Raw genomic sequence first — 25043 nt, 5'->3', positions numbered from 1 at the left:
TTACACATCCCTTCACTGGGTAAATACAGGAGTGCAGACTACAGATTTTTAAAGTTTGAGGTGAGGCAGAGGCAGATAAGTCCTGCATTACTCATGTGTGAAGTGTGGATGCTCAGCTTGCCTACATCTCTGGCCCAATTATTTCCAGTGCAGGAGAAAGAAAACCATATCATAACCATTGAAATAGGATGAAAATGCACCTTAGGAATGTTTTTTGCATGGAATATCCTTTACAGTGCTTCTAAATATAGGTCTAGGTTTCCTTTGTTTCTTTCCACTACAGTTAAGGGTGTATGTGTGTGTGTGTTAGTGTGTGTTAATGTGTTTCATTACTTAATTTTGAGTGATCAGTGTCTTCAGCTTTATGAATCTGAGCAACTCATCAAAGCTGTGCTGCACAAGTTTTTGCAGCAGACAGCCTTTAGGAGGTGCCACCAAAAGTATCTTTTTCACTTTGAATGAAGTCACAAGGAGCAAAAGATGCAGCATGTCTGCTGTTATGAAAATCAACTCAGCTCAACAAATGACCTTTAATTAAATTTTTGCTCCCATTTCTCGAATATGTCACTTTGTTTGGAGTCAAGTTCACTATGGCAACTCTAGAATTCTTTTGCACTTCCCTGTCACCTCAAATCTTTGACACTTTGCCCAACCACTACTGTAAAAGCACAGCTTTGCTGACATCACATATTGCTTAGAACAAGTAATGGCAGAGTGTCAGTCTGGCTCTTTCCTCTCACAACTTTTTAATCTAGATTATTGTTACAACAAAAGCTTAGTGCACCCAAGAAACCTCCAGTCAGGGAGCCTCAGCATGCACTCTGTATACAGTACCCATTCATATACAAGTTAAAGCATGGAGAGACCAACACCACTAAAACCAAATTGCTAACAGCCCCAGTAAAACATTTACTGGGCCAATACAAGAGCCAATCACCTGATCTTAGAAGAAAATCTTACATATGTACTTTTATATGTACCTAATGCCACTAGCTGTGAATAAACTTCCAACATTTATTCTTTTACACAGAAACAGGGAAAAGAAAGGACATTTTAAGTTTCTCTTGAACTGAAAACTGAAATAAGCCCAGCTCACAGTAATGTTGATATAACCTCCCATGAAATGGTTTCAAAGCTCTCTGAAACCTGGGAAAGGACTCCCTTACCAAATCAATGCCCAGAAAGTTTTGTGGTGTTAATCAAGATGTTGAACTGGGGTGAACTCACATCTCTGTCTGGTGACAAGGGAACTGTGCTCACCAGCAGTGGCACTTGTGCTTCTGAGAAATTCAGAAATCCCAACTCCTGTTACTGGCTATACTGTAGGTTCTACTGACATCTCCCTGCCAGGTAAATCCTTCCTGGTGAGACTGAGTTCCAGGTACACTCTCACAAACTCCAAAGTTCAGCTATTTCCCACCCAGCTTTGCTGCACTGTTGTTATGCCCACTCATTATGCCTTGTGTTTTTCCCACAAGGATGCACTCTCTCTCACACTGAAATGCAGAGTTATCAGGAGTGCCTTATGCAAACCAGTGGAGGATGCTGGCACTGCCTCTTCAGGACTTTGACCCCCAAATGGCTCAGGAGTGCCAGAGTCACCACCTGCTGAATAAACTGCTGATAATTTTAGGGGACCCCACAGACTGCCAGCAAAGTATTCAAGCTGAAAAAAGATACAAAAATTTAATTTTACTACAGTACAAGATTGCTATGGTTTATCAATAAAAGAATGGCACTATTACAATTGAATTTATCCCCAGAAGTTTTGGGTAAAATAGCATCTAAAAACATTACAGTGTGGTTTCTCAAGATGAAGATGGAATTCTTTCACAAGCCTTGATATGCTGATCTGTGGTCATATGCAAATGGTATTTCCCCTTCTAATCTCCTCTCTGCCCACAGGAATTCCGTGGTGTTGGGAAATCCCATTCTCAGACCAACTCTCATTTCTCTTCCATCTCAAGCCTCTTCTACAGAAAAATTCTTCTCTAACCACTAAGCTTAAGAGCACTTATCCCTTCCAGGCAAGAGAAAATCCCATCAGACTTTTGCAATGCCCTATGTTTAACTATGAAAATAAGTTATCTAAAGATTGCAAACAAAAAAACTCTGACTTGTTGGAAGAATGTAAAACTTACTGTCTTCTGCACTGATGCTTGCAATTCCTGTAAATGTATAATCCCTTCCTAAACAGGCTTGACAAGTTGGTGATAATCCTCTCCTTTAGAAAATATGGGCACTGAGGCAATGCACACCATTTATGCTTTGGAAAATAAATTCTTTAATGATTATTTCTTACATTGCTGTCATCAGGATGACTTGTGAAAATGTGCTCCTTTGGAAAATTACACTTTAAAAATATACTTGAAATACTGAATATGTGGACATGATTGAAACCTGTTTGTAGCAGCCAGGCAGCTGTGGGTTATGAGGCAGTTGTAACTCCATTTTAAAGATAGCAATCATACTCCAGTAATCTTTATTGAGAAGTGAACAACATCCAGTACATGTGTTTTGTCAGTAACTATTACAATGTTTTTCCATGTTGATGAGAGCAGCATTTGGGGAGTGCAGTTTCTTAGCCTGAATTTCACATAATTATGTGGTTTCCCAGTAGTTATTCTCTGTTCACTTGTGGTTTCACTCAGAGGAGAAGGAAACACCCTGTGGCACACACAATTCTTCCCAGGGCCTTGTTCCTGTGCCTTGCATGCTTCCACCGTGAGGCTTGCCAACATCATCCTTTCCTCCTGTCAGCAGGGGAAACCCAGGAAAGAAAAACTGAATTAAGTGCCTTAAAACACTGAAATGTCATGGGATCACTGCAACATGTTGGACCTGTGCCCACTGTGCCACTCTTTGCTCTGTCCCCCTCCTCATCTCCTCCAGCACAGCCACAGAGCATGCACCCCCCTCACACGTCACTCTTCTCTGACATATTTATTTTTCCAGCTATACTAGGTGTTGGAATAAAGTAGATCAGTTTTATTTTCAAACATTCTGTGTTATTTTATAGTTTCTCAGTCTCTTAACTTTTAAAGCCATAATGCATGCAAAATTAAACTCTTCAGAACTCTCCCAGTGTTAACAACCCAAGTTTCTGTTTCCCTAGAAGTACCATTTTTAGCATGACAGTACACGGTAAAGACTCCATCAGGTCAACAATTTCCTTACCAGCAGGTGCCTCCACCAGTGCCTTCAAATTTATAGTTTTGTCCTCACCAGAATCAAGGTGCAAATGTTAAGATTGCACAGAGCTCTTCTGAACTGGCTCTGCCACATCCAAGTGAATGTGAAGGGCACCAGGTGCAGGAAAGACTGTCTGAAAGAATGAGAACATGGCAGAGTTGTGACAATGACACATGGAGTACTGAAAATAACAAAAGCAGACAAAGAGAGCGTGGCCAGAACCACAGGAAGTCAAGAAAAAGATCACTAATAGTGGATAACTGGATTAATCATATATATTTTTTTTTTGGTTCCTTGGTTTTCATCGGTTTCTCTGGGTCTGGATTGAAGACACTTGAGACAGTAGCTCATGTTCAGACTCAAGTCATTAATTTTTCTTATTAGTAAAACAGTCTCACTACTGTGAGTTTGGCAGCTTTTCATTAGAAGGCACAAAATGGCCGACAATCTCTTGTTACAAGGTCTTTTGAGACTTAACTATCCAATTAAGAGCTGACACCTGGATTATTTTCCCTTTTAACCCAATAACTGATCCCAAAGAGCCCCCAATAGAGACTTTTATGCCCAATCGCAAAATGCCACCCAAACCCATGAAGAAGAAGGAAGAAGAAGCATGAAGAAGAAACCCAGGATGACACCCTGTGCCTTCCATCTTGCTTCCATCCACAACATACTAAAAATCCCAAAACCTAAATTTCTTATCAAGTGATACACCTACACTGCTCTCTATAATCTATTTCACACTTTTGTGGATTTCAATCTATCTTGAGGTCTGGGAAACTTTCTCCATGAATGAGGGTCAAAGTCAGTGCTCCCCTGGGGGTCAGGGCACCCCAGAGCAGACAGAGAAATATTCCCAGTACCCCAGTTAGGCAGAACTAATGAACAGATTTTCAGAGGGCATGTAGATTAATGTAAGACAATATTTAATAGCACTTTGTTCCTAACCTGTAATCTTAAATTCTAAAGCTGACACATTCCACATTTTATGTAAAAATACAGGCCATCAAACTGTGTTTTGATGTCTAATCAGACCCAGTTTCCTGCATATAGATATTACAATGGATGTAATATGTATATGCAGTGTAATATCACAGTTTGTCACTGTGATCCTTCCCTGGAAGTCTTTGCTCCATATATGTCCCAGCTCTGTCAGTTTTATTCAAAGTAATATTTTTTTTTTTATAGGAGAGTTGTTATAGTGCAATATTCTGCAGATCGTTTTTATTACCTGACTTAATAAAAACTTCAACAATATTCAAATAATTGATGACAAATTTTAATAGTGCTCAGGTTTTGGAAGGAATTACTGGTGTTACTTTGAGGCAAAGATGGAATTTCAAATTTATTTTTAAATGCTGTTTTATATGTTCAGAAAGCCCAAGTAAAACAAAATGGTTTCCGATTCTTTTAAGGGTTCTGTGGCATATGTTTCTCAGCAGGCCTGGATTTGAAATGACAGTTTACAGAAAATATTATCTTTGGTTCCATTCTAAACAGGCCATACTACGAACTTGTTTTAGAGTCTTGTGCTTTACTGCCAGATTTTACTGAATGAAGACCAAACAGAGATTGGAGAAAGGATGAGAATTTGAGGTGTCAGAAATTAAACAGTAAGATAAGTTATGGATTCTATGGTTTTATGATTATCTGTTTGATAATTAACACTGATGACAAATCAGTGCTCAGCCAAGTACATCCTGCCCATCTCCTTGCTTTGATTACTTACTTTGAACTTAAATTCTGTTCAAGTTCTGAACTCTTAAAAATGTTGGAAATGGCATTTTCTGTATAGAATTCTGCATCTGCCCTGTCCTGTTCTCCAGGGGTTTCTTCTATACTGTAAAAATGCCTGTATGATTGTAAATAAAATTTATTTTTTAGTTTTACAAAGTAACCTTGAATTTGCCAATTTGAACTGGGAGTAATCAGCAGAGCCCAATTTTTGCCAAGACTGAGTATAATACACAGGTCTTTAATATTTCCTGTTTAAATGTGGATTGTTTTGGCTTTCTTTCCATAGGGTGTCAATGTAAGTGGAGGGCAGAAGCAGAGAGTGAGCCTTGTTAGAGCTGTGCACAGCAAGGCTGACTTGTATCTCCTGGATGACCTTCTCCAGCTGTAGATGTACATGTTGGGAACCATCTTTTTGAGAAGCTAATTGAAGTTAACCTTTCAGATCTCCTAAAAATCAAGGTAACATCAATGGCTTCCTTTCAAATTGTACAAACTGCTTTGTACAGTCATTCTACAAAAGCTCATCTCTTACCTAACAGGTTGATGACAATTATTCTGAATAAAGAGGTTAAACAAAAAGCAGCACAGGGTACAGCCAGTACAGGTTACAGAATGAAAGGGTTCTTGTTGAACAAAGAAGTTCCTACAGGAAAGTGGATACTGGAGAAATAAATTCTCCCATTTAAAATCACTCATGTGGGAAGGTAAGATTTGTCAAAATCTCAGTGGTATGAGTTAGTACAGATTATTCCCACTGCTGTCTGCAAAGCACATGTATTAACATTAAATTCCTACTATTGGGTCAGCATTACTGACTTCACAATTGTCTTTTCCTCTCTCCCTTTTCCCTGTTCTTAATTTACCTCCTCCATGGCTTATAAGTATCTGGCAGAAGCAAGAACTCCAGTGATGGTAGGCTTGTAAGCAGATTTTAATATTGAGACTATCAAACTTCATGTAGTGTATTAAAAGCTGGAGTATTTCATTCTTTTCTTTAAACCTATTCTAAGCCATTCCTGAGCAGGAAACAGGTGAAAAAACATTAAACATAGAGAAACAGGTAGGTAAAAGTAATAGCAAGTAGCTATAAGCTTATAGTTTGACATTACAATCAGCAATTAAAAGAGTGATGTAGCAAAGTAGGCAATAAATAACAACAACAATAAGAATAATAATAATCATTATAATAATAAGGTAGACAAATACATGAGCAAAATCAGAGGAGAATTTCATTATAACATTCCAGCTATCATAATGGAATGGCTGCTTTTAATGTATGTTTATATTAAATGAATATAGAAAACATTGTGTTTCAGACTCATATATTGGTGACCCATAACCTCACCCTCCTACCTCACACTGATCTAATAATAGTGATGGAAGAGGGAAGAATAAGTCAAATAGGAATCTACTGAGAACTCATTTCAAGGAGAGGTAATTTTTCTGAGCTTGTTCAAGTCTTCAGTTCAGAGCATACAAGTGAGGAGACAAACCCAGTGGAAGGTGACAAAATTTGTATACTGTGTTTGCTTAATATTTTTACTTTTTATACCAGCTTCTCAATATATTCCTTCTCTATTCCTGGAAATGAGTGAAAGAATTGCTGGAAAATTTAGAGCATTCTAAATTTTGCTACAGAATCATAATTATAAGCTGAAAAAACCTCTTTTTCACTTTTGTCTTCTTGTGCTGTATGTATCTACTCGCGGTATTTGTCGAAAATATTTTTCTGTTTTTTTCCAATGTAGTGAGTTCTTCAAAGGAAGAGGGTCAGCTTCAGCTGGGCAGGAGTCTGCAACAGAAAGGGCTGCTGAAACACAAAAAGTAGGCATTAAAAAGCCCTGAGCCCTTCTTAACTGATGCAATGCTAGAGCAGCCCCAAGTGCTGGAGGCTGTGCCCCCCTGCTCTGCTGTGGAAACATGGGTTAAACTTGAATGCCAATTAGCAGCTGGCTGGAACATGAGTGCCTGGAGCTTATCTTCTGGATTCCCTCTATACAAAAGAAATCCAGTGAATGTGCAACCTCCAAGGGGTTCAGTTCCTGGGCTGCTTCACTGTGGGAAACAAAGTGTGTTAAGCAGGAAAAAACTGCCTGATTTTATAATATTCTTTTTTGCTTAGCAATAAATGCATGTATTTTTTGATGATTTATAAGATTATAAAGTGCTTTTTGCTTGCAGCTCTTCCTCTGATCAGTGGAACATACACACTAGCAATAGAGAGGAAGTTGCTGCTGGTGGCATAAGTATCACTGATAGAAAAACATTGGACATTTGTTTTCATAAAATGTCTTCCTTTGCAGTTGCAATTTTTAGTTTCTTACATCTCTTTACTGAGATGAAGAAACTTTACTGAGTTTAAAGTAATACTTTACAAAAGGTTTTTACCAAAATTTTAAGTATGTAATGACACAGTGTTTTCTCAACTGCAGTTGCGAATCTGATTTACTGTGGATGGAGTATATTGGTTCCACATTCAGACAACTGAACTGAGAGGAACCCAACAGTGCAGTGAACTTACAGCCTGGGTTCAGAATAGAACTGAAAGGTGAAAAAAAGGGAGACTGAAGCTTGTGAGGAGTAGGTGCAGTCTGGAGTGTTGAACTGCATAGGTCAGGAGAGTGGATGAAGGTAAAGATCTGGGACAGAAACAAGGGCATGGCAAATACCAAAGCTGACAGTGTGCATGTAACTTCTTCAGATCAGCCAAATACACCTCATACACACAGCTTTTAAGAATCACATTAAAGTACAGATTAGAAAATTACTTTAATGTTGTTTTAGTGCAAGTAACATGAATTTTAAATGAAGAACAGGCACAAGCTCTGCTACCCCTTCAACTGTCCTGTTTGGTCACTGAGCTCCCTCAAAAAAAAAACATTGTCACTGTTGTGTTTGCATTTAACTTGCTAGTGACTGCTTTTGGCCTCTTTCCTGTTGGGTCACAGCCACTGTGACTGCACTTGGACAAGGTGTCTGTTCACCACCTCTAGGAGCATTAGTTCAGTCCATAAATCTCTGCAGGTGTTCTTGTTGCTGAACATGTCATCTTTCCTATAGGAAATTAAGGATATTTAACTTAGAGTCAGAGCCTTTTAATTTTTCTAAACACTGCTCATGAATGTAGTCTCAAGTGCTTCACAAACCTTAATAATAATTCATGTGCTGTGGCACTTGCCAGGTGCTGGGCAGGTCTTTAGTCAGCCACAAAGCCAGAGCACAGAGAATGCACAAGAAATCTCTTGCCCTTTATGATTCACCTTAATGAAGAACTGAGCTCACAGAGACTGCATGCAATTTTTGTCCTCCCCTTCACCAGCTTCAAACTGTTAATATTTCCCTTGCAAAGATCCATTCCCATGAGTATTTGTGACAGTTCCTTCTATTAATGTAAGGATTTATGACAGCCCATTTTAGGATAATGTTGGAATTGTGCATTCACATTCTGCTGCTATTTGGACCCCATCTTGTTTTCTGGGACACTGCAGTCAAATCTGGATCCACTTGGAAAACACTCTGATCCTGAACTGTGGGAGGTGCTGGAATTATGTGACCTAAAGGATTTTGTCCAGTCACTGCCAAAGAAGCTCCTCCAGGAGATTTCAGAAGGTCGTGAAAATCTCAGGTACAGAATCAAGCAAGTGCTAATGCTGTTATTTTCCAGTACTGTAAAACTTTGTGATCCTTCCAGAGAATTTACTTCAGAAGGTATCAGGATAGAAATGACACATCTCCTGTCATTCTTAGTAGAACTATTCTGGTAGTGCAAATTTGCAAATTTTTTTGAGGTGACCAACTGGTCACAGTGGTATAAATCCTGATGGCCTGTGCTGTATGAGAACCAAGGGAGTAGACTATTTTCAGCTCAAGTGTATAAGTAAGTGTAAAGAAGGGGGGCGTGGTGTTGGAACTCATGCAGCACCTCATTAAATTTGGGTAGAAAAGTGCTCATTTATTTAAATTTAAAAAAATAAACCAGGGAAAAAAACCACCACCAACTAGAAAGAACCAAAAAAGACCCCAACAAATTCAAAACCCACCAAAGTCCAGAGAGCTTATTCTTTTGTTCTATTTGCTTAAGCAAAACAACTCACTTTTAACTTTGAAACATTAACCCATAGTTATGCAAGGAGGGTGACACTTGAAATAAAAGAACTCTAAACTTAGGAGACAAATATTGAAGTTTTCAGCAGCAAAGGAACAGGTCTTAAACAGGTCTTACTGTACTGAGTATCAACCTGAATTTTTCAGACAGATCATTTTCAGGAGGACATTTCTAGAAGGCACATACTACAGCTAACATATAGAAGTATCCAAACTGTAACACTGAACATTATTAAAAAGTGGTTCAGCATTCAATCTGGCTCATTTCTAGTGCCCACTATAATGTGAATATAAAACTGAAGACTCTTTTAAGATTCAAAGTTCAGCCATGGGTGTTGAAGAGTCCTACCTTAACTACTATTGATATGCTGAGCAAGAAGAAATAAAATTCCAAAGCAGGATGAACATATTTCAGTAGTCTTTTCAGAAGCATAAAGTATTGTTAGGAAAGAAGTACAGGCATGCTCCACAGTAATCTCAGCTTTATCTTGTGCTCCCTTTCCTCCGTGTGCCTGACTTGCCCTTCTCAAATGTATTTTTAACAGTGTTGGGCAGAGACAGCTGGTCTGTCTGGCCCATGCCTTGCTATGGAAGACAAAATCTGGTTCTAGAGATGAGGTGAAGCTTCTGTTGACATGGAAACAGAGATAACTTTGTGCAGTCCACCATCAAAAGTTTCACAACTGCACAGCATTAACTACAGCCCACAGGTTACACACAGTCATGCATTCAGAGAGGTAAGTTCTGATAAGCCATTTGAAAAATAAATTATTTCCTTGAAATACTTCCTTGAAATAATTCCCATCATCCAGAGATATCCTTACTAGGACTGGAAAATGTGGCTGAAGAGCTGATTTTTCTTCTGTAATTTTTCTGCTCTTGAATTGTAGAGTGCTTGTTCTGGATGCATGAAGGATTCTAGAATATGATACACCACACCCTTTGTTACAGTGAAAAAGTGACTTTTCTGAAATGGTTGCATAGGCTGGGATAAGAAGATGATGAAAACTAGTAAGAGAATTCTGAAGGAATGCTCAGAGGATCTCTGGCATTCCATGTATATAGGTGCAGTATTTTATATTACATATAAAACAACTGACTTACTCAAGAGCTCCTTGCAGCATTGCTGTTTACTACAGCTCCAATCTGTATATATTGCTCAGGTTTCTTAAAATTCAGATTTTATACAAATCACTTGTTTTTATCATATCGGTACTAGGACAACAGAATGAAGCAGGGATGAATTTTCATGGCATATGCTACAACTTTTGCATTAGTAAAGACTGATTCAAAAATAAATCTTGCTGTTGACATGCTGCTCTTAATCTAAGTTGCTCTGATATTATGCACCTTTAGTTACTAATTCTTACTATGATTACACATTCAGGAAAAAACAAAACTGCTTGTTGTGTGGACACAGAGACAGATGTCCCTTGGGGCTAATTTTTAAGATATACACATCCCCCCATGTATTCTTAGGTAGTTCTTGAGGCAATAAATGTGCCCCATTAAGCCACTTTTCCGTTTGTGATTTCTGAAAAACTGTAAACCACATCTCACATATCTAACTGAACATTACAAAATCTCATTGTGAAAGAATCCCAAAGCATGCAGTCAGGTGGAGCTGCCTCTTTGCTGGTAAATATTCATGTGAACCTCCCTATAATTACAGAACCAGGAGAGGTTATGTACACTTACTTGAAGTGTCAGCTAAATATATCTGCTTCTGTAAGCCACATAAGTAGTTATTTCCATTTTTATTGCAGTTCCTGAAGCTCTTGAAATTTAATACTGACATGTAATCAGTCTTTTCTTAAGATCCCCCATCAACTGCTTAAAAAAATCCAAAAAAAGGAATAAAGTTCCTGGGTACAGCCCTGTTATATTAGTTTAATACTGACTCCTGGCCTATCAAGTACAATCTTAATTTCTTGCCCAAGAGAAAGTCTTGAGCACATAGGCATGGGGAGGTAGCCATCAGTACATCAGGAACCAATCCCTTTTGCAAGGTCTAGAGAAAACAGTCTGAGGAGAGGCATCAGTGCATGGTAATTTTTACTTTATTTACTTTAATTTGTGGGGAAAGCTTTCTGTGCTTCCTGCCAGGCCAACATTACCTTTCACTTCCAGCTAGCTTCAGAATGCAGCTGGGAGAGCTGCAGAATGAACAATGGCAAAGCCTGAGAGAAAAGAAAATGCTGGACTAGTGTCAGCAATGCCATTCCTTCTCTTTCTGCTTTTTGCCAGCTTTGAAACATTTATGAAACACTGTAATTGTTGAGGCCCTGCACTCTACAGCTCCCCAAGACAAGGCAGATGTACAAACTTTCTCACAGCTGACACAACCTCATCTTCTACACTTCAGAGGAATTTGAGGAAGACAGAATTTCCTTGAGAAGGTGAAAGAAGACAGATCCAAGGGGTAGAAATTGCTTTTATTAAAAAAATCTAAAATGTTATTTATAAAATGCATTTCATCATCTGCACTGGGAAACAATTAGGGAACACACAATTGTTGAGGCCTCTTGATGCTTTCAGAATTTCAACTCGCCAAACAAGCCTTAGCTAGAGAAATTGGTTACACACCTACCACCACAGGCAATCATAAGGATCACAGAAAGATTTCAGCCTTCAAGTATCAACTTTTTTACAGAGAGACTTTTGGTAAGCAGCCCATGTGCACACCTGGAAATATCCACTTAGTGCAGTGGACTCGTCTTCAAAATGTAATTGTTTGTGCCAAAATACAGTATTAAAAGATGCAAAATAAATAATTCAGAAAAGTTAATAAATAAGGATGCATTGTGATATCCATTGTATAGTAACTTCTCTACTAAAAACTCCAACCTGTATAGATCTCTGAATAAATACCCTTTTGTGGATTTAGTTTTTACAAGTAAACAACCTGCCCTTCCCTTCCAGTTCCCAGATTAACACTGAAGGAGATTTAACTCACCCAGGATGAAGGAGGATGTGAAAGAAAAAAGTACTGCATTTCTTTGCTTTGAGAGTTTTAACAGCTCCTACCTAACAAAACTGCCAAAGCTTTTAACAGTTTAACTTCTCTGTGATGTGGTTCTGTTTCTATATAGGTCTGCTTGCTTTACACGGTGCATTAAAGACATGAAGACCAAAGTCCTACTGTAACTCCAGTGGATTTAGAGATAAACTTACAGCAGGGCAGAAGGGAAGGCCACAATGACTCTAAAGAGTTGGTACAGATTTGGACAAACAAATTTACAAAGCAAAACAAAGGCCTCCAGCAGCAACTGAGGACTGCACTGCATTCATCCATGGTGTCACTGCAGAGGCACTTCTTTCACTGCAGGAGTTTTACTTACTGGAAGCTCCACACTTAGTTGGGGTCACTTTCAAAGAGGCACAAAGGAAGGAAAGAATCCTCAAATAAAAAAAAAAATTCCTTGTTTTCAATGCAGGAAAATTAAGCAGATGTCAGCAGTACTTTGGGAATCCTCTGTCAAGTTAAACAATGCTGATGGAATGGCTGTGTGCAACTATGATTCAATTTAAGAGGTTTTTAATTGGATTACTTCAAAGATGCATTCAGACAATAGCTATGCAAACAGCTGAATCAGCACAACTGATTTATGGCAGTGCCATAAATCAGGCCTGCTGCCAGGAGAGTAATAAGCCTATTTTAATATAGTCATAGGTTAAAACAATAAATCTAAGCCCCACACTTTATCTTAGCAAGGCTAATACAAAATTATTCTGGAGAAGACAAGAAAATCCTTAAAACCACCTGTTACTAGAGCTTACTTGATGAAGACTGGGCTGATGGATGTTAAAACCAGTCTTAGCTGAAAGGCATGTTTTTTTGGTAGGAAGTTCCAAGTAGATAATAGAATTCAGCTGGTGCTTGATTATTGCTTAATCCTTCCAAAGAGAACTGTCACCAGTTCTTTTTTTTTTTCAGATCCGTGACTTTGTTCTCCTCACAACACATTTTCAAGGTATCTGCATGGTGATTTTTTTGCCTAAAAGAGAGGCCTAAGAAGTGCCACCTCAAACCCCGAGTTACACACAACACTGTTTCTTTCCCAAAAGGACAGCTACAACCTCTGTTCCATTTAGAGTAGGGATATGAAAAAACTTGAACCACATAAGAGCTAAAAAGCACAAAGTAGCTGGGTCAATTTTCATTTACTAAGGCTACAGGAATTACATTTCATCCAGGCCATCCCTTCTGTCCCACACTTTCTCCACCAGTACAGTATGGCTTGGGGTGCTTCACAGAGATGTCACACACTTTGAAACGCAGAATGATGAAATTCGTGTTGGTCAAATTCAAGGGAAGACAGGCAGGTGTGGCTTCAAGATACATAAAATCACTGTAGTTTTAAAATAAGGCAGGGGCAGGTATGAATATTTGGCAATATACCCTCGTTCTCTGTGGAGAACATCAGCACCTGTGTTTAACCATCACAGCCAGGTCAGGAATGAAGCCCTTGGAGACCAAGAAACTGCACTGGCAAGAGCCACATTTTCAATAAGGTTTCCTAATCATGGGACAATTTGCCATGGAGCCTCAGCATACCATTATGCTGTTATGAACAGCAGAAGAATCAAGTGAATGCCTCAGTCTCATTTAAGCTGCAAGATGCCTTTAGGAAAGGAGCTTAAATGCTCAAATGGTTCAATCTAATAAATAAGTGTAAGCTGAACACTGCCAGTGCTCTGGCATCAATGCTGCTTCACAGTCCTTCCAAGTAAATACAGTGGACCCAGGAGTACCTCAGTACCACATCATCTCAAACCTTTGGTCACACTCCCTTGTACTTTAAATACACACCACTCCAGGATTTGCTAATAAAATTTAGCAAGAAAATGTGGGTGTGTCATCACTGGCATTTTCATCCAATATCCCCTCTCCAAGTAAACACAGCACACTTCAGAACTCGTTTGTACCTTTAAAGTAACATCAAGCTTTAGCACAGGTAGGTGTCCAGTAACACCTAATGGGAACAGGTGAAAATTGAATAGAATGAAGCTAAGATTAGGTTCCATTGCCAGTCAAAAAAGTATGGATCCTTTTGGAGAGCTGGAATGCAATTGAGAAGAGCTTCTTTTCAGTTAAAATTAGTCTTCCGTAAATGTTTGTTAGGGATTTCTATAGCACTGACTTGGAGAGGCCAGGACCCAGCAAGAATTCCCGCTTGGATGGCTACACCCGTCACAACTGCCAGGTCAGGATCTACAGAGGTGTTGGGTTCCTTTCCAAAGAAGTCCCGAATAACTTCACGGATTTTGGGAATCCGTGTGGAGCCTCCGACTAACACAATTTCATCCACTTCAGCTTTGTGCAGGTGCCCTTCCTGCAACACCTGTTCAATGGGCACAAGAATCTTCTCAAAAAGGTCCTGATTTAACATCTCAAACAGCTTCCGAGAGATTTCTGTTTCAAACACGACTTCCACAAAGTTGCCCTCTACTGTGGAAGTGTCTCCAAGATTTTTCAGGCCTTTTGTGTTTTGTGAGGCACTGTTTGTTTCTACCTGGCTTTTTGCAAGTTCTCTTGTCAGCTGGTTTGCTGGCAGAGTCAGCAGCACCCTCAGTGTAGCTGCCTCGTGGACAGTCAGGTTTAATTTAACAGCTTCCACGGCCTGTCTGAGGCGGTGAATCTCCTCCTTGTGTGTTGGCAGAGAACCGAACCTTTGACGGAGCTGATCATATAAATACACCATCAACCTCTGATTGAAATCCTGTCCTCCCAGCTTGTTGTTACCTGAAAGATCAGAATAGAAGGCATCAGACAGAGCACCTTCAAAGCCCCAGAAAGCAGCACTCTTTCACTGGGAGATGGTGCTCAAGGGCAAGAACAATCACAGAAGGACCATGAGCTCACAGAGCTGTGACAACAGACAAAATTGTTGTCCACTGCACACATTATAGATAATTATTTCCACTGTTTTGTTTTGACTAAAAACAGTAACTCACTTAATGGACCTCTGTCTAACTAAATCAGAGTGAAGCTGCTGAATCTTTCTTGATGTTCCACTCTAACTGAACTGAGCAGCAGCAGCACCTCACCTCAGAACTTGCTTGCTGAAGGCAACACAGGCAGCTGGCAGTGCACCTCAGAGCTGTGTGCATGCAGGCCAGCTGAAGCATGGCTGTGTCTTCACCAGAGTGACCAAACACTGCTGCCAGAGCTCTGTGCCCAGGGATGAACCATTCATACACCAATCCCAAAACTTCTGGGTTAACGGCCCGCGCATTCCCAAACCCTGCTCAGCTCAACTGGCACCAAACCCCAGGCAAGGATGCACCAAAGCACTGGTCAGTGATCTGCCAACATTCCCAGTTTGGGCAAAGGTGACAGAAAGATTTGAAACAATCCCAACCCCCCAAAAGTTCTGTCACAGTAAGTGTAACATGCACCAGCACTTTATTAGTGGGCACAAAAGTTAACAGACATGGATAAAATGAAACCACAACTTACAGCCAAAACCTAGGACTCTGTGGTCTTAACTGCTGAAATCAGCCAGAAACCTAATTTTGCAGGTTCCATGCAAAATTCCATGAATTTTCATTCCATGAAAATCAGTTGAGAATGCACTGGGAAAACACTCTGTGACATGGTTGGTATGTTTTAAAAGTCCCTCCAACAGCAACTTCAGGTGCATCTTGTCTCCCCCTCCTTGAGAAACAAAAGCATTTTTCTCACCTGCCATGGCTCGTGTGATGAACATCCCTCCCATCTTGTTCAGCAGAGACACGTCCAAAGTTCCTCCACCCAAATCCACCACCAGGACATTAAACACATCAGCTTTGTGCAGCCCATAAGCCATAGCAGCAGCTGTGGGCTCGTTGATTACTCGCAAAACGCTGAGCCCTGTGAGGAGCAGAGACAACAAGCAACACCTCAGCAAACTGCAGTTCTTACATCAGAATGACATTTGCCATTACTTGTTGGGGCTTTTTTAACCACACTCAAGTGTCAGATCTAAAGAAGTAGTTTCCTAATCAGTAATATCCAATGAACTCTTTTTCCTTACTAAATTCTAAAATAGTACTGCTTCAGCATCAGGGCAAAATCACGAACCATAATGTGCCCAAACACACTCCTTCAGAGAAACCTTGCTAAGGAGATTTATTTCATGCACTCTATTTCTGTTTAAATGATTGTCCAAGGGTGCTCTATATAGTCTCCCTATTTGGAGATGATAAAAAAAGACTATTTTCCCTGAAGTAAAACTTACTTCCAGCCATCTATGTCTACATTAGCCAGCTGCACCTTTTGGTACTCAGAAAGTTCTCAGCTGTTCCTCACAATAAGGAGGAATGGGTCCAAAGCATTCTAAGCTTCTCTGTCACCAATTCACTGTTTCTTTATCCTCCACAGAGACCTTACTGTTAGTGAAACAGACCTCAAGCTCTCCAAGAAAAACTCTGGAATAGAGAGACATCACCTGCAAGGTTAGCTGCCTTAATGGTAGAATTCCTCTGCCTTTCATCAAACTCTGCTGGCACGGAGATGACTGCCTTGGAAATGGACATGCCAAGGTTGGCTTCTGCCATTTTCTTCAGTTTCAGCAGCAGCTTAGAGCCAATGCCCTCTGGAGTGATGTGAAAGGTTTCATTAGTTGTCACAGAAAATTCAGCTAATCCATTCTTGTTGACAATCTAGAAGGATAAAGCGACACAACCCCCAAGTGAGAAATCTTCCTATGCTCCCCCACCCTGTTCCCACCAAATATTTTATTTGCACATAGTCTCTTTATTCTGGAAAAGTTTAAATGTGCTTTTGCCATTTCCAGGCTACTTTTATTCCCTGTTTAGGAGGATTATGCAAAACATGCCACTTAAGGGGTGAAAGTATATCCAAACAAATGACACCCACTATGCCCTAGTAAAACACATTAAAAAAAGTTAAGACCTAGAAACTGTGGAGTCAACTTCCAACACCTCATTCAAAGAGAGAAGGGATGGTTTTTTAATCATTAGGTTATCTTTCAGGTTTCTGAAAGAAAACAAACAGCTTGGTACTGAAACAGCTTCTCTTAACAATATTAAAAAAATAAAAACTCTTCAAAGATCACTTGCAGTACTCATTTTTTTAAATTATTTTTTCAACCAATTCTGCACCATGCTCAAAAAATGCAGGTTTTTTTTTTTTTTTTTAAAGCAGCTTTCAAGTTCTGCTGCTGGTCAAGTAAGTAGCAAAGTAGTGAAGGAAAAACACACTGGAACAGAGAAGATGTGCCTTTAAAACTTTTCTGGGTTTTAGTTTTTTGGGGAGGGAAGAGGTTTGTTATTTTTGTTTGTTTGTGTTTTTATCTTACAATTTTAGGGAGAAGTAAAGTTTCAGCAAAGCACAGTTAGCATTTCAAATTTAAATTTATCCTTTCAGAGATGGGACTGGAAGGTTACACAGAAACACATTTCTCAGTAGGGAAACACAGGGTCCTCTAGAAAATCATTATCAGCTCTCATGCCGAGGTACACAACTTCCACAACCATTTCTTTCTGCTCTCTGGACACCTCTTAGGGTTTTCAGGCACATCAGACTGGGCCATATGACTCAAGGTCTGACAAGATGATCAACCACATTTCAGGTGTCATAGAATCATGTTGGAGGGACCTTACAGCTCATCTCCTTCCAACCCCCTGCTAAGGGCAGGGACACCTTCCACTAGACCAGGTTGCTCAGAACCCATCCAGCCTGGCCTTGAACACTCCCAGGGATGGGGCGTCTGCAACTTCTCTGGGAAACCTGTGCCAGAGCCTCACCACCCTCAGAGTAAAGAACATTCTTCCTAATTTCTAATCTAAACCTACTCTCTCTTGGCTTGAAGCCATTCCCCCTTGTCCTTTCTCTCCATCCTCTTGTCAGAAGTCCCTCTCCATCTTTCTGGTGGGTTCCCTTCAGGTAGTGGTAGGCCCCAGTTGTCAGGACTTAGGACATCTCTCTGGCTGTCTTGAGCAGCCAAGACTTCTACCAGGGGTCTCAGAGACCCTGGCACAGAGCCCAAAATGGCTGTGGTTTTGATTATGACCCGTGGAGCAAATTACCAACCTTAGATGAAGATCTGCAAGTCATGACAAATTAAGTAGAATGAGAGTGAATTTATCACAGGGTAAAAAAGTAGTTTTTGGGGTTTTTTAGAATGGGGATTCAGGGGGCAAGATGGGGGAATCTGGGCGTGTCCTGCCTTTCTTCTTGTTCTTCTTCTGGGCCTCCATCTTCTGCTGTGATGGTGGCACTTTTAGATTGGTTTAGAGTAGAAGCTCACTGTCTAACATGGCTGATAGGTATTGGAAAGTAATTGTAAACACTGTACCTGTAGTTTTTAGTATAAAGACATAACAGGGCCCCAGGGGGAGGCAGAGTGCCTCTGACTGTCCTGCTGAGCAGACCTTGGCAGGACAGGAGAAAGAATTTTATAGAAGAGATACAATAAACAACCTTGAGACCAAGAACTGAAGAGCTCTGACTCCTTCTTCAAGCGCCAGGCTAAGAAAAGACTTTTTAACATTTCTCAGGGTCACTCTGACCAGCTACAGACCCTGACACCCAGTTAGGTCACCCCAGAGCCTGCTCTTTCCATGCTGAACAATCCCAGTTCTCTCAGCCTTTCCTCCCAGCAGAGCTGCTCCATCCCTGTGATCCCCTTGGTGCCTGCTCTGGCCTGGCTCCAGCAGGTCCCTGTCCTTGCTGTGCTGGAGCCCAGAGCTGATGCAGCCCTGCAGGTGGGGTCTCAGCAGAGGGGGCAGAGGGGCAGAATCCCCTCCCTGCCCTGCTGCCCACGGGGCTCTGGATGAGCCCAGCACACGGGGGGCTCTGGGCTCCCAATGGCCAGGGCATGGCCAGCCTCTCACCCACCAGCACCCCCAGGGCTGCTCTGGATCTCCATGCCGAGCCTGGATTGCATCCTACAGGACATCCCTTACTGCCTGGAGGGAACTGCAAGGTGGTGGCTGCTTACCTTAAAGGGATACCTGCTGCTTTCACTCTGCAGCTCCTCTGGAGTGAAGACTTTCCCGATGAACCTCTTGGCATCATAGATGGTGTTCTGGGGGTTGGCATCAGCCAGCTCCAGGCCCTGGTATCCCACGTGCACGCCCGTGTCCGTGAAGGAGACGACGCTGGGGATGCTGCTGTGGCCGCTCTCGTCCACGATGACCCTGACGGCGCCGCTGCCCGGCAGGAACACGCCCACGGAGCAGTAGGTGGTGCCCAGGTCGATCCCAATCACCCTGGGCGTGGGCATGGGCAGGTACTGCTGTGCCAGGTAGCTGGCTAAGAGCAGGGCCAGCACAGCAGAGCCTGAAACACCGAGGTGGGAACAGCAGGGTTAGGGCATCAACTCTACAAACCCACACGAGTGACTCTGTAAGACACCTCCCGCCGCTTTATTTCACACCCCGGAGCCTCGTTAGCTACCTAATTAGTTTTTAATTTCCTGCTCAACAGAGAGTGGCTAGGAGTCAAGAATTTAAGGCATTAAATATTAAACTGATCAAAGAAAAAAAAGGCCAAGAGACAGCTGAGCCAAAAATATCACCATGCTGTAATAATTCTGTTTCTCTCTGCATGTTAAGGCTAATTAGTAATTCTGCAGGAGCTGCCTATGAATGACCCCAAAAGGACACTGAGTTAATGGGGCCACCCAAAATCACAGTGAAGCTACAAACTCACAATTTTAACACCTCCAGCTTCACCAAAAGTCTAAAAATAAGGGGAGAGAAATCCATAGTACCTCATTCTGTTTAGCCATAGATCCCCAAAAAGCGTATCCCCACCTCTGTGAATCTTTCCTGTCCCTTGAAACCCAAGGGAAGACCAGTTTTTGTGCAGAAGAGTTTGCTGTTTGGCTGATTTTCTTTTAATATTACTTACAATCAACAAACACACGAAACCCAAAATTCTAGCATCAAGTAATGCCTCAGATGATTACCAAAAAAAAATCACCAACAAACAAAATCTCAACAGGAAATGTAAATAAGTTAAATTTCAAAGAATGGGTGACCTCTTTTTTTCCCAGGAGGCCATTGTAGTGCTTCAAACAGACTGGCTGGAGAGCTCTGGCTTGCTATGGGCTGCAAATCTTCCTGGATATTTCTGAGCAATGTTCCACTGAGCACTCTGGCTTTCACAGAATCCCAGAATGGGTCAGGCTGGAAAGGACCACAGTAGATCATCTGGTCCCACTCCCCTGCTCAAGCAGGATCCTCCCAGAGCACATGGCCCAGGATTGTGTCCAGACACTCCTGGAATATTTCCAGTGAAGGAGACTCCACACCCTCTCTGGGGGATCTGTTCCAGTGTTTATTCACTGCACAGTGAGGAATGCCTTCCTCATGTTCAGGTGAAAATTTCTATGCATCAACTCCTGCCCATTGACCCTTGTCCCATTGCTGGGCACCACTGAGCAGAGCCTGGTCCCTGCTCTGACCTTTCCCTGCAGACAATGGGAAGAATACATTGATGGCAATGGGAAGAATACATTGATGAGGTTCCCTCTCTTCTCGAGGCCCAACAGCCCCAGCCCCTTGGCCTTTGCTTCTAAAAGGTCCAGTCCCCTCCTCATCTTTGCTGCCCTCCGCTGGACCCGCTCGAGGAGTCCCATGTTTCTCCTGCACAGCGGAGCCCAGAATCGGACACAGCACAAGACAGAGAGCACGGGAAGCTCGTGCCACCCTGGAGAGCCAGCCCGGAGCGACATCGGCGGCAGAAAGACGCAACAGCGGAATCAAAACTCCCCAAAAGCCCACAGCCCAGCCGCGCCACCGCCTCACCCAGCACAGCCATCTGCCCCGCCATGTCTGCCCGTGGCTCCGGCGCTGACGGCTCTTTCCGGGCCGCGCGGGGCACGCTGGGAACGGTAGTACGCATATCCCGCCAGCCTCGCTGTTGCTATGTGCGAGAAAACCACAACCCCCAGTGCGCATCGCGGCGCGGCCGGTTCCGGCGGGTACCAGCCAATGGGCGGGGAGGCGCGTTACCCGTTAGCGGGAGAGGCGGCGCATGTGCAGGTCTGAGCCGGGGGTGGGTCGCCGGTGGCTGCTGGGAGCTGTAGTCCCGGGCCCCAGTGCCATGGTGTTCTGCGGCCTCCCGCCAGCGTGAGGCGTCAGAGACCGCGGCTGTGGCGGTGCCGGAGCAGAACGTCTTCCTTTATCCCCCTCGGTCTTCATCTAGAAAGTCCCGAAACCCCCTGTGCAAGGGTTTTGACAGAGCCTGGCCGTGGTGTCTTTCACACGGCCAAGAGCCAGGTTCGGAAAGGAGACGTTGTTTATTCTGCTCAGGGTGCAAGGCAGAAGCTTTCCACAAATGAAGCTCACCGGTTCTCAAAACTTTACAATAAATATTCATTTCAGCAAACAAATCATAGTTCACTGGCTACAAGTTACCTAGTTCTCTTATTAATAGTAAGGGGACATTTGCTTCTTACCCACCTGGCATTTAGAGAAGGAAGGAGAATGCAGGTGAAACCTCAAATGTGTCCTGGAGGGCAGAATTGGCAAACACTCTAAGAAATGCAGTGTGAACCAAACTCTGTGCTTTGCTTCTCATCACTTGTCCCTGTCCTGTCCTGTCCTGTCCTGTCCTGTCCTGTCCTGTCCTGTCCTCTCCTCTCCTCTCCTCTCCTCTCCTCTCCTCCTCTCTCCCTCTCCCCCTCCCTCTCCCTCTCCCTCTCCCTCTCCTCAGGTTTCTGTTTCATGCAGAAGTTTAAGTTAGAAGCTTTTTAAATAGAAAAAATATTCAGAAATGAGTAGCTGGTAGTAAATAGTACAGTGGAAGAAAAGTTAGACTAAGTCTTATTGCAGTTACCATCTCCAGCATCTCTGTTTCTCCTAAGTGATGGAAAGACACGTAACCCAAAAGTAATTCCCAGGAGCTCGCTTCTTCTACATACAAAGAAAGTGGCAGTGCTTTAAATTAATAGTAAAAAATGCATTCATCCTCCAGTTATGGTTAACATATAGGGGTGTGCTTCATTCTCATGATGAGAAGGTGGAAACTCTTTGGAAAGGAGAGAAAATGTTAAACCATTCAGCCTTCTTAATGATTGATGATCTGACTGTTTTTTAATTACTTAGGTAACTTAATTTCTTTTCTTAATTTCTTTTGGATACTTTAATAATTTCTCTTGAAGAGGGACCATTGCAATTTTGCTCATTCTCTAAGTGGGGGGAAACTCATAATAGTTGTTTACAGTATTTCTTCATCTCATGAGTGGGCACTTTGTGTTTTATGCCACTGTCAGTGGATGGTGAGCAGAAAAAAAGTTTTAGCACAAACAGGGCGTACAATCAAACTGGATTTTGCTCATGATTTTGATATTCAATAGCAGCTTTTTTTTTAATACACGGGGACCATCTGAAATATGACACTGCAGAGTGCAGAAATGTAGGGATGTGTTTTAAAAAAGTGCTGATACAAGCCCCTCCTTTCAGAGATTTTTCCTTTTCTGGAGCAGAGGTGGGGCTTTGGTTTTTGTTCTTGAGGCTAAACCTCTAAGAGACTTTGGGATCACTGGTTACCATACCTGCCCAAGGACAGAACTCAAATGCCCTTTTTTTTTCCTGTGTAATTTCCGTTCTATTTCTCTTTAGCAGAGCAGCTTAATGAATTCAGTGTCAGTCAAGGCCTCCCCATCTGACTGACTCCCTGGAGGCCTGGCTGTTCCCTGGGAGTCAAGTCAAGGGGAGCATCTCAGCAGGCTTTCTGCCCTGCAGCAAAGCTCTGCCATGCCAGAAGCTTCTGCAGAAGCCACTGACTCCCCTGTAGCTGCGTTGGGCTGCTGCAGAATTTGAGGGCTCAGTCCACCACAAGTGTTCTGTAGTCCTTTGAGCACATGGTCTTCAACAGGTGTGTGTCAGAACCCAGAACATATCTCTGGCTGTCCAGGACAGCCAAGACCCCTGCCAGGGGTCTCAGATACCCAAAACACCTGTAGTTTTGATTATGACCCGTGGAGCAAATTACCAACCTTAGATGAAGATCAGCAAGCCACAACAGTTATGGCAGAATAATAGTCAAGTTATCACGGGGTGAAAAAGTAGATTTTGGGGTTTCTGGAATGGGGGTTCAGGAGGCAAGATGGAGGCAACAGGGCATGTCCAGCCTTTCTCCTTCTTCTTCTTGGCCTCCATCTTCTGCTGTGATGGTGACACTTTTAGATTGGTTTAGAGTAGAAGCTCACTGTCTAACATAGGTGATAGGTATTGGAAAGTAATGGTAAACATTGTACATGTAGTTTTTAGGATAAAGATATAACACCACCCCGGGGGCAGGCAATGTGTCTGGAACTGTCCTGCTGGACTAACCTCAGCAGGACAGGAGAAAGAATTTTATAGATAAGATACAATAAACAACCTTGAGACCGAGAAATGAAGAGCTCTGACTCCTTTGAGCGCTGGGCTGGGAAAAGAGACTTTCGAACTTTTCTCGGGGTAACTCTGACAAGCAGAGACCCCGACAGATGTGCTTAAAAGAAGTCCACAAGTGCCTAATTATTTCCCTCCATGTCTTCTCCATGACCTAATTAAGACCTGCTCACGGATACTCCTGGACTCTGCACAGTGATGCCAGACTTGTCTTGCATCTCCAAAACAGGCAGAACTAATCCTGGTGACCTTGCCCTTGTGTTTTTGGGCATTACCACTGTGTCTTCTGTATCACCTTTTTTTACCTACTCTCCTTTGTGAGAGGGAGGCCTGTCTCCATTTTCCTCCATTATCTGAGGGAGTGCTAGACTCAGGAATGGGTTGCTCAGGAACAGAGGGAAACATTCAGTTTTTCTGGAGAAAACAGCTTGATTCTGCACAGAATAATTCAATATTCATTGGGCAGTAGAGGGAGAGGCTTACCTGACTGAGAGAGAAAGCTATGGAGCCTCTGCCCCACAGAGTGGGGGGGCATTTATGCTTTCTCCTCATGGGCAAAGCATAAATGTGTTTGGGGCAGACACTGGCAGGCTGCTCTTTGTTTTCCTGAAATGCTGTGCTTTTGCCACTTCCCTGCGACAGCAGGCAGGGCACATACTCTGTGGTGAGCACCCTCACCTGAGGGTGGGCAGTGCAGGCTCAGACCTGCACAACTCCTTTGCAAAAGCTGTGATAAAGCTTCTCTGGGTGCCCCTGAGTGAGGCACTGCAGTGCCAGGGGCTGCAGTCCTGAGCTGCTTGCCTTGGACACCTGGGCTGGACCACATCAACACTTGGCCCGTGGCTACCACACACTGGGACCCCGACACTCACCTTCTCTGGTGTGACTGTAAAGGGGGTGTGCAGCCAGCTCCCTCTGAGGGGCTGGGCAAATGCTTGTTTATCCTTCTTAGTGCATCTGTTCACTCTGGTAGTAAGCTGTTTATAACATTTCAAACGCTTTTCAGGGATTAATTTCCTTCAAGGGGCTGTTCTTTTCCCCTGGTGCTTTGATAGGTGGAGGTAAACATGTTTTTGTCTGCAAGTAGCTTGAGGGAGAGAATTGTACTTACAATGTAAGAGCAGAGGCTGGTTTTAAAACAGTCTCCCATCAGATGTGAACCGGTGTCTGCAGGAAAAATCCTGCTACACTGGGGATTATCACTCAAACCCTACACCTGTGATGTGCTAAACACAGTTCAAGCATTCGGTGTGCGTGGAATCAAATACAGCTTGTTTTCATTTGCAGGATGCTTTGCATCAGCTGGATCCTTGCATTTTGAGAAAAGGGAATTGAGTTTGCAAAGCGTCCTCTTTTCTGCTGTTGTGCAAAACAGGATTTCATCTTTCTTGGATTTACTCAGTGAGTGCTTTCTGCATTGTCTCAGCCAGTGTCTAAAGCTGAAACACAGGATGCTAGGATATGGTCAAAGCACAGTGTGATCCCGTCAACCCAGGGTGATCAATCCATGTTTTCCCACTATGAAGGAGGAAGGGGGAGAGGCATTGAGATCCACTTTGTAGGTGGAGAGTAGCATCAATGTCTCTCTGAGAAAGGAGGTGATTGATGCAAGGTATTTAGGAGATGTTAGAATCTGAAACCACATTTTCAGTTTT

At 42.5% G+C, this 25043-nt stretch overlaps 1 protein-coding gene across 1 annotated transcript; it reads right to left on the bottom strand.

Moving 5' to 3' along the window:
- Nucleotides 1-11449: 11449 nt before the first annotated feature.
- On the bottom strand, nucleotides 11450-20908 carry HSPA13 (heat shock protein family A (Hsp70) member 13). The gene is made up of 5 exons (XM_071433700.1): nucleotides 20797-20908; nucleotides 18984-19324; nucleotides 16467-16680; nucleotides 15722-15889; nucleotides 11450-14779 (listed from the first exon to the last, which is right to left on the bottom strand). The coding sequence occupies exons 1-5, from the start codon at nucleotides 20891-20893 to the stop codon at nucleotides 14124-14126; spliced, it is 1476 nt and encodes a 491-aa protein (XP_071289801.1). The 5' UTR covers nucleotides 20894-20908; the 3' UTR covers nucleotides 11450-14123.
- Nucleotides 20909-25043: the final 4135 nt, after the last annotated feature.

This window comes from Agelaius tricolor, unplaced genomic scaffold (assembly GCF_023055355.1).
Source record: "Agelaius tricolor isolate 1412-34295 unplaced genomic scaffold, bAgeTri1.0.p SCAF_9, whole genome shotgun sequence".
NCBI lineage: Eukaryota > Metazoa > Chordata > Aves > Passeriformes > Icteridae > Agelaius > Agelaius tricolor.
Note: the sequence above shows the minus strand (reverse complement) of the source record. Positions and strands in the feature narration are given on the sequence as shown.

Bases quoted from the DNA above. Each gene is read 5' to 3' on its own strand.
- HSPA13 (XM_071433700.1), bottom strand. From the start codon at position 20,893: ATGCGTACTACCGTTCCCAGCGTGCCCCGCGCGGCCCGGAAAGAGCCG. The intron at 19,325-20,796 runs GTGAGGCGGTGG...TCGGTGTTTCAG, and splicing joins GGGGCAGATGGCTGTGCTGG to GCTCTGCTGTGCTGGCCCTG. The intron at 15,890-16,466 runs GTGATGTCTCTC...TGCTCCTCACAG, and splicing joins TAAGGCAGCTAACCTTGCAG to GGCTCAGCGTTTTGCGAGTA.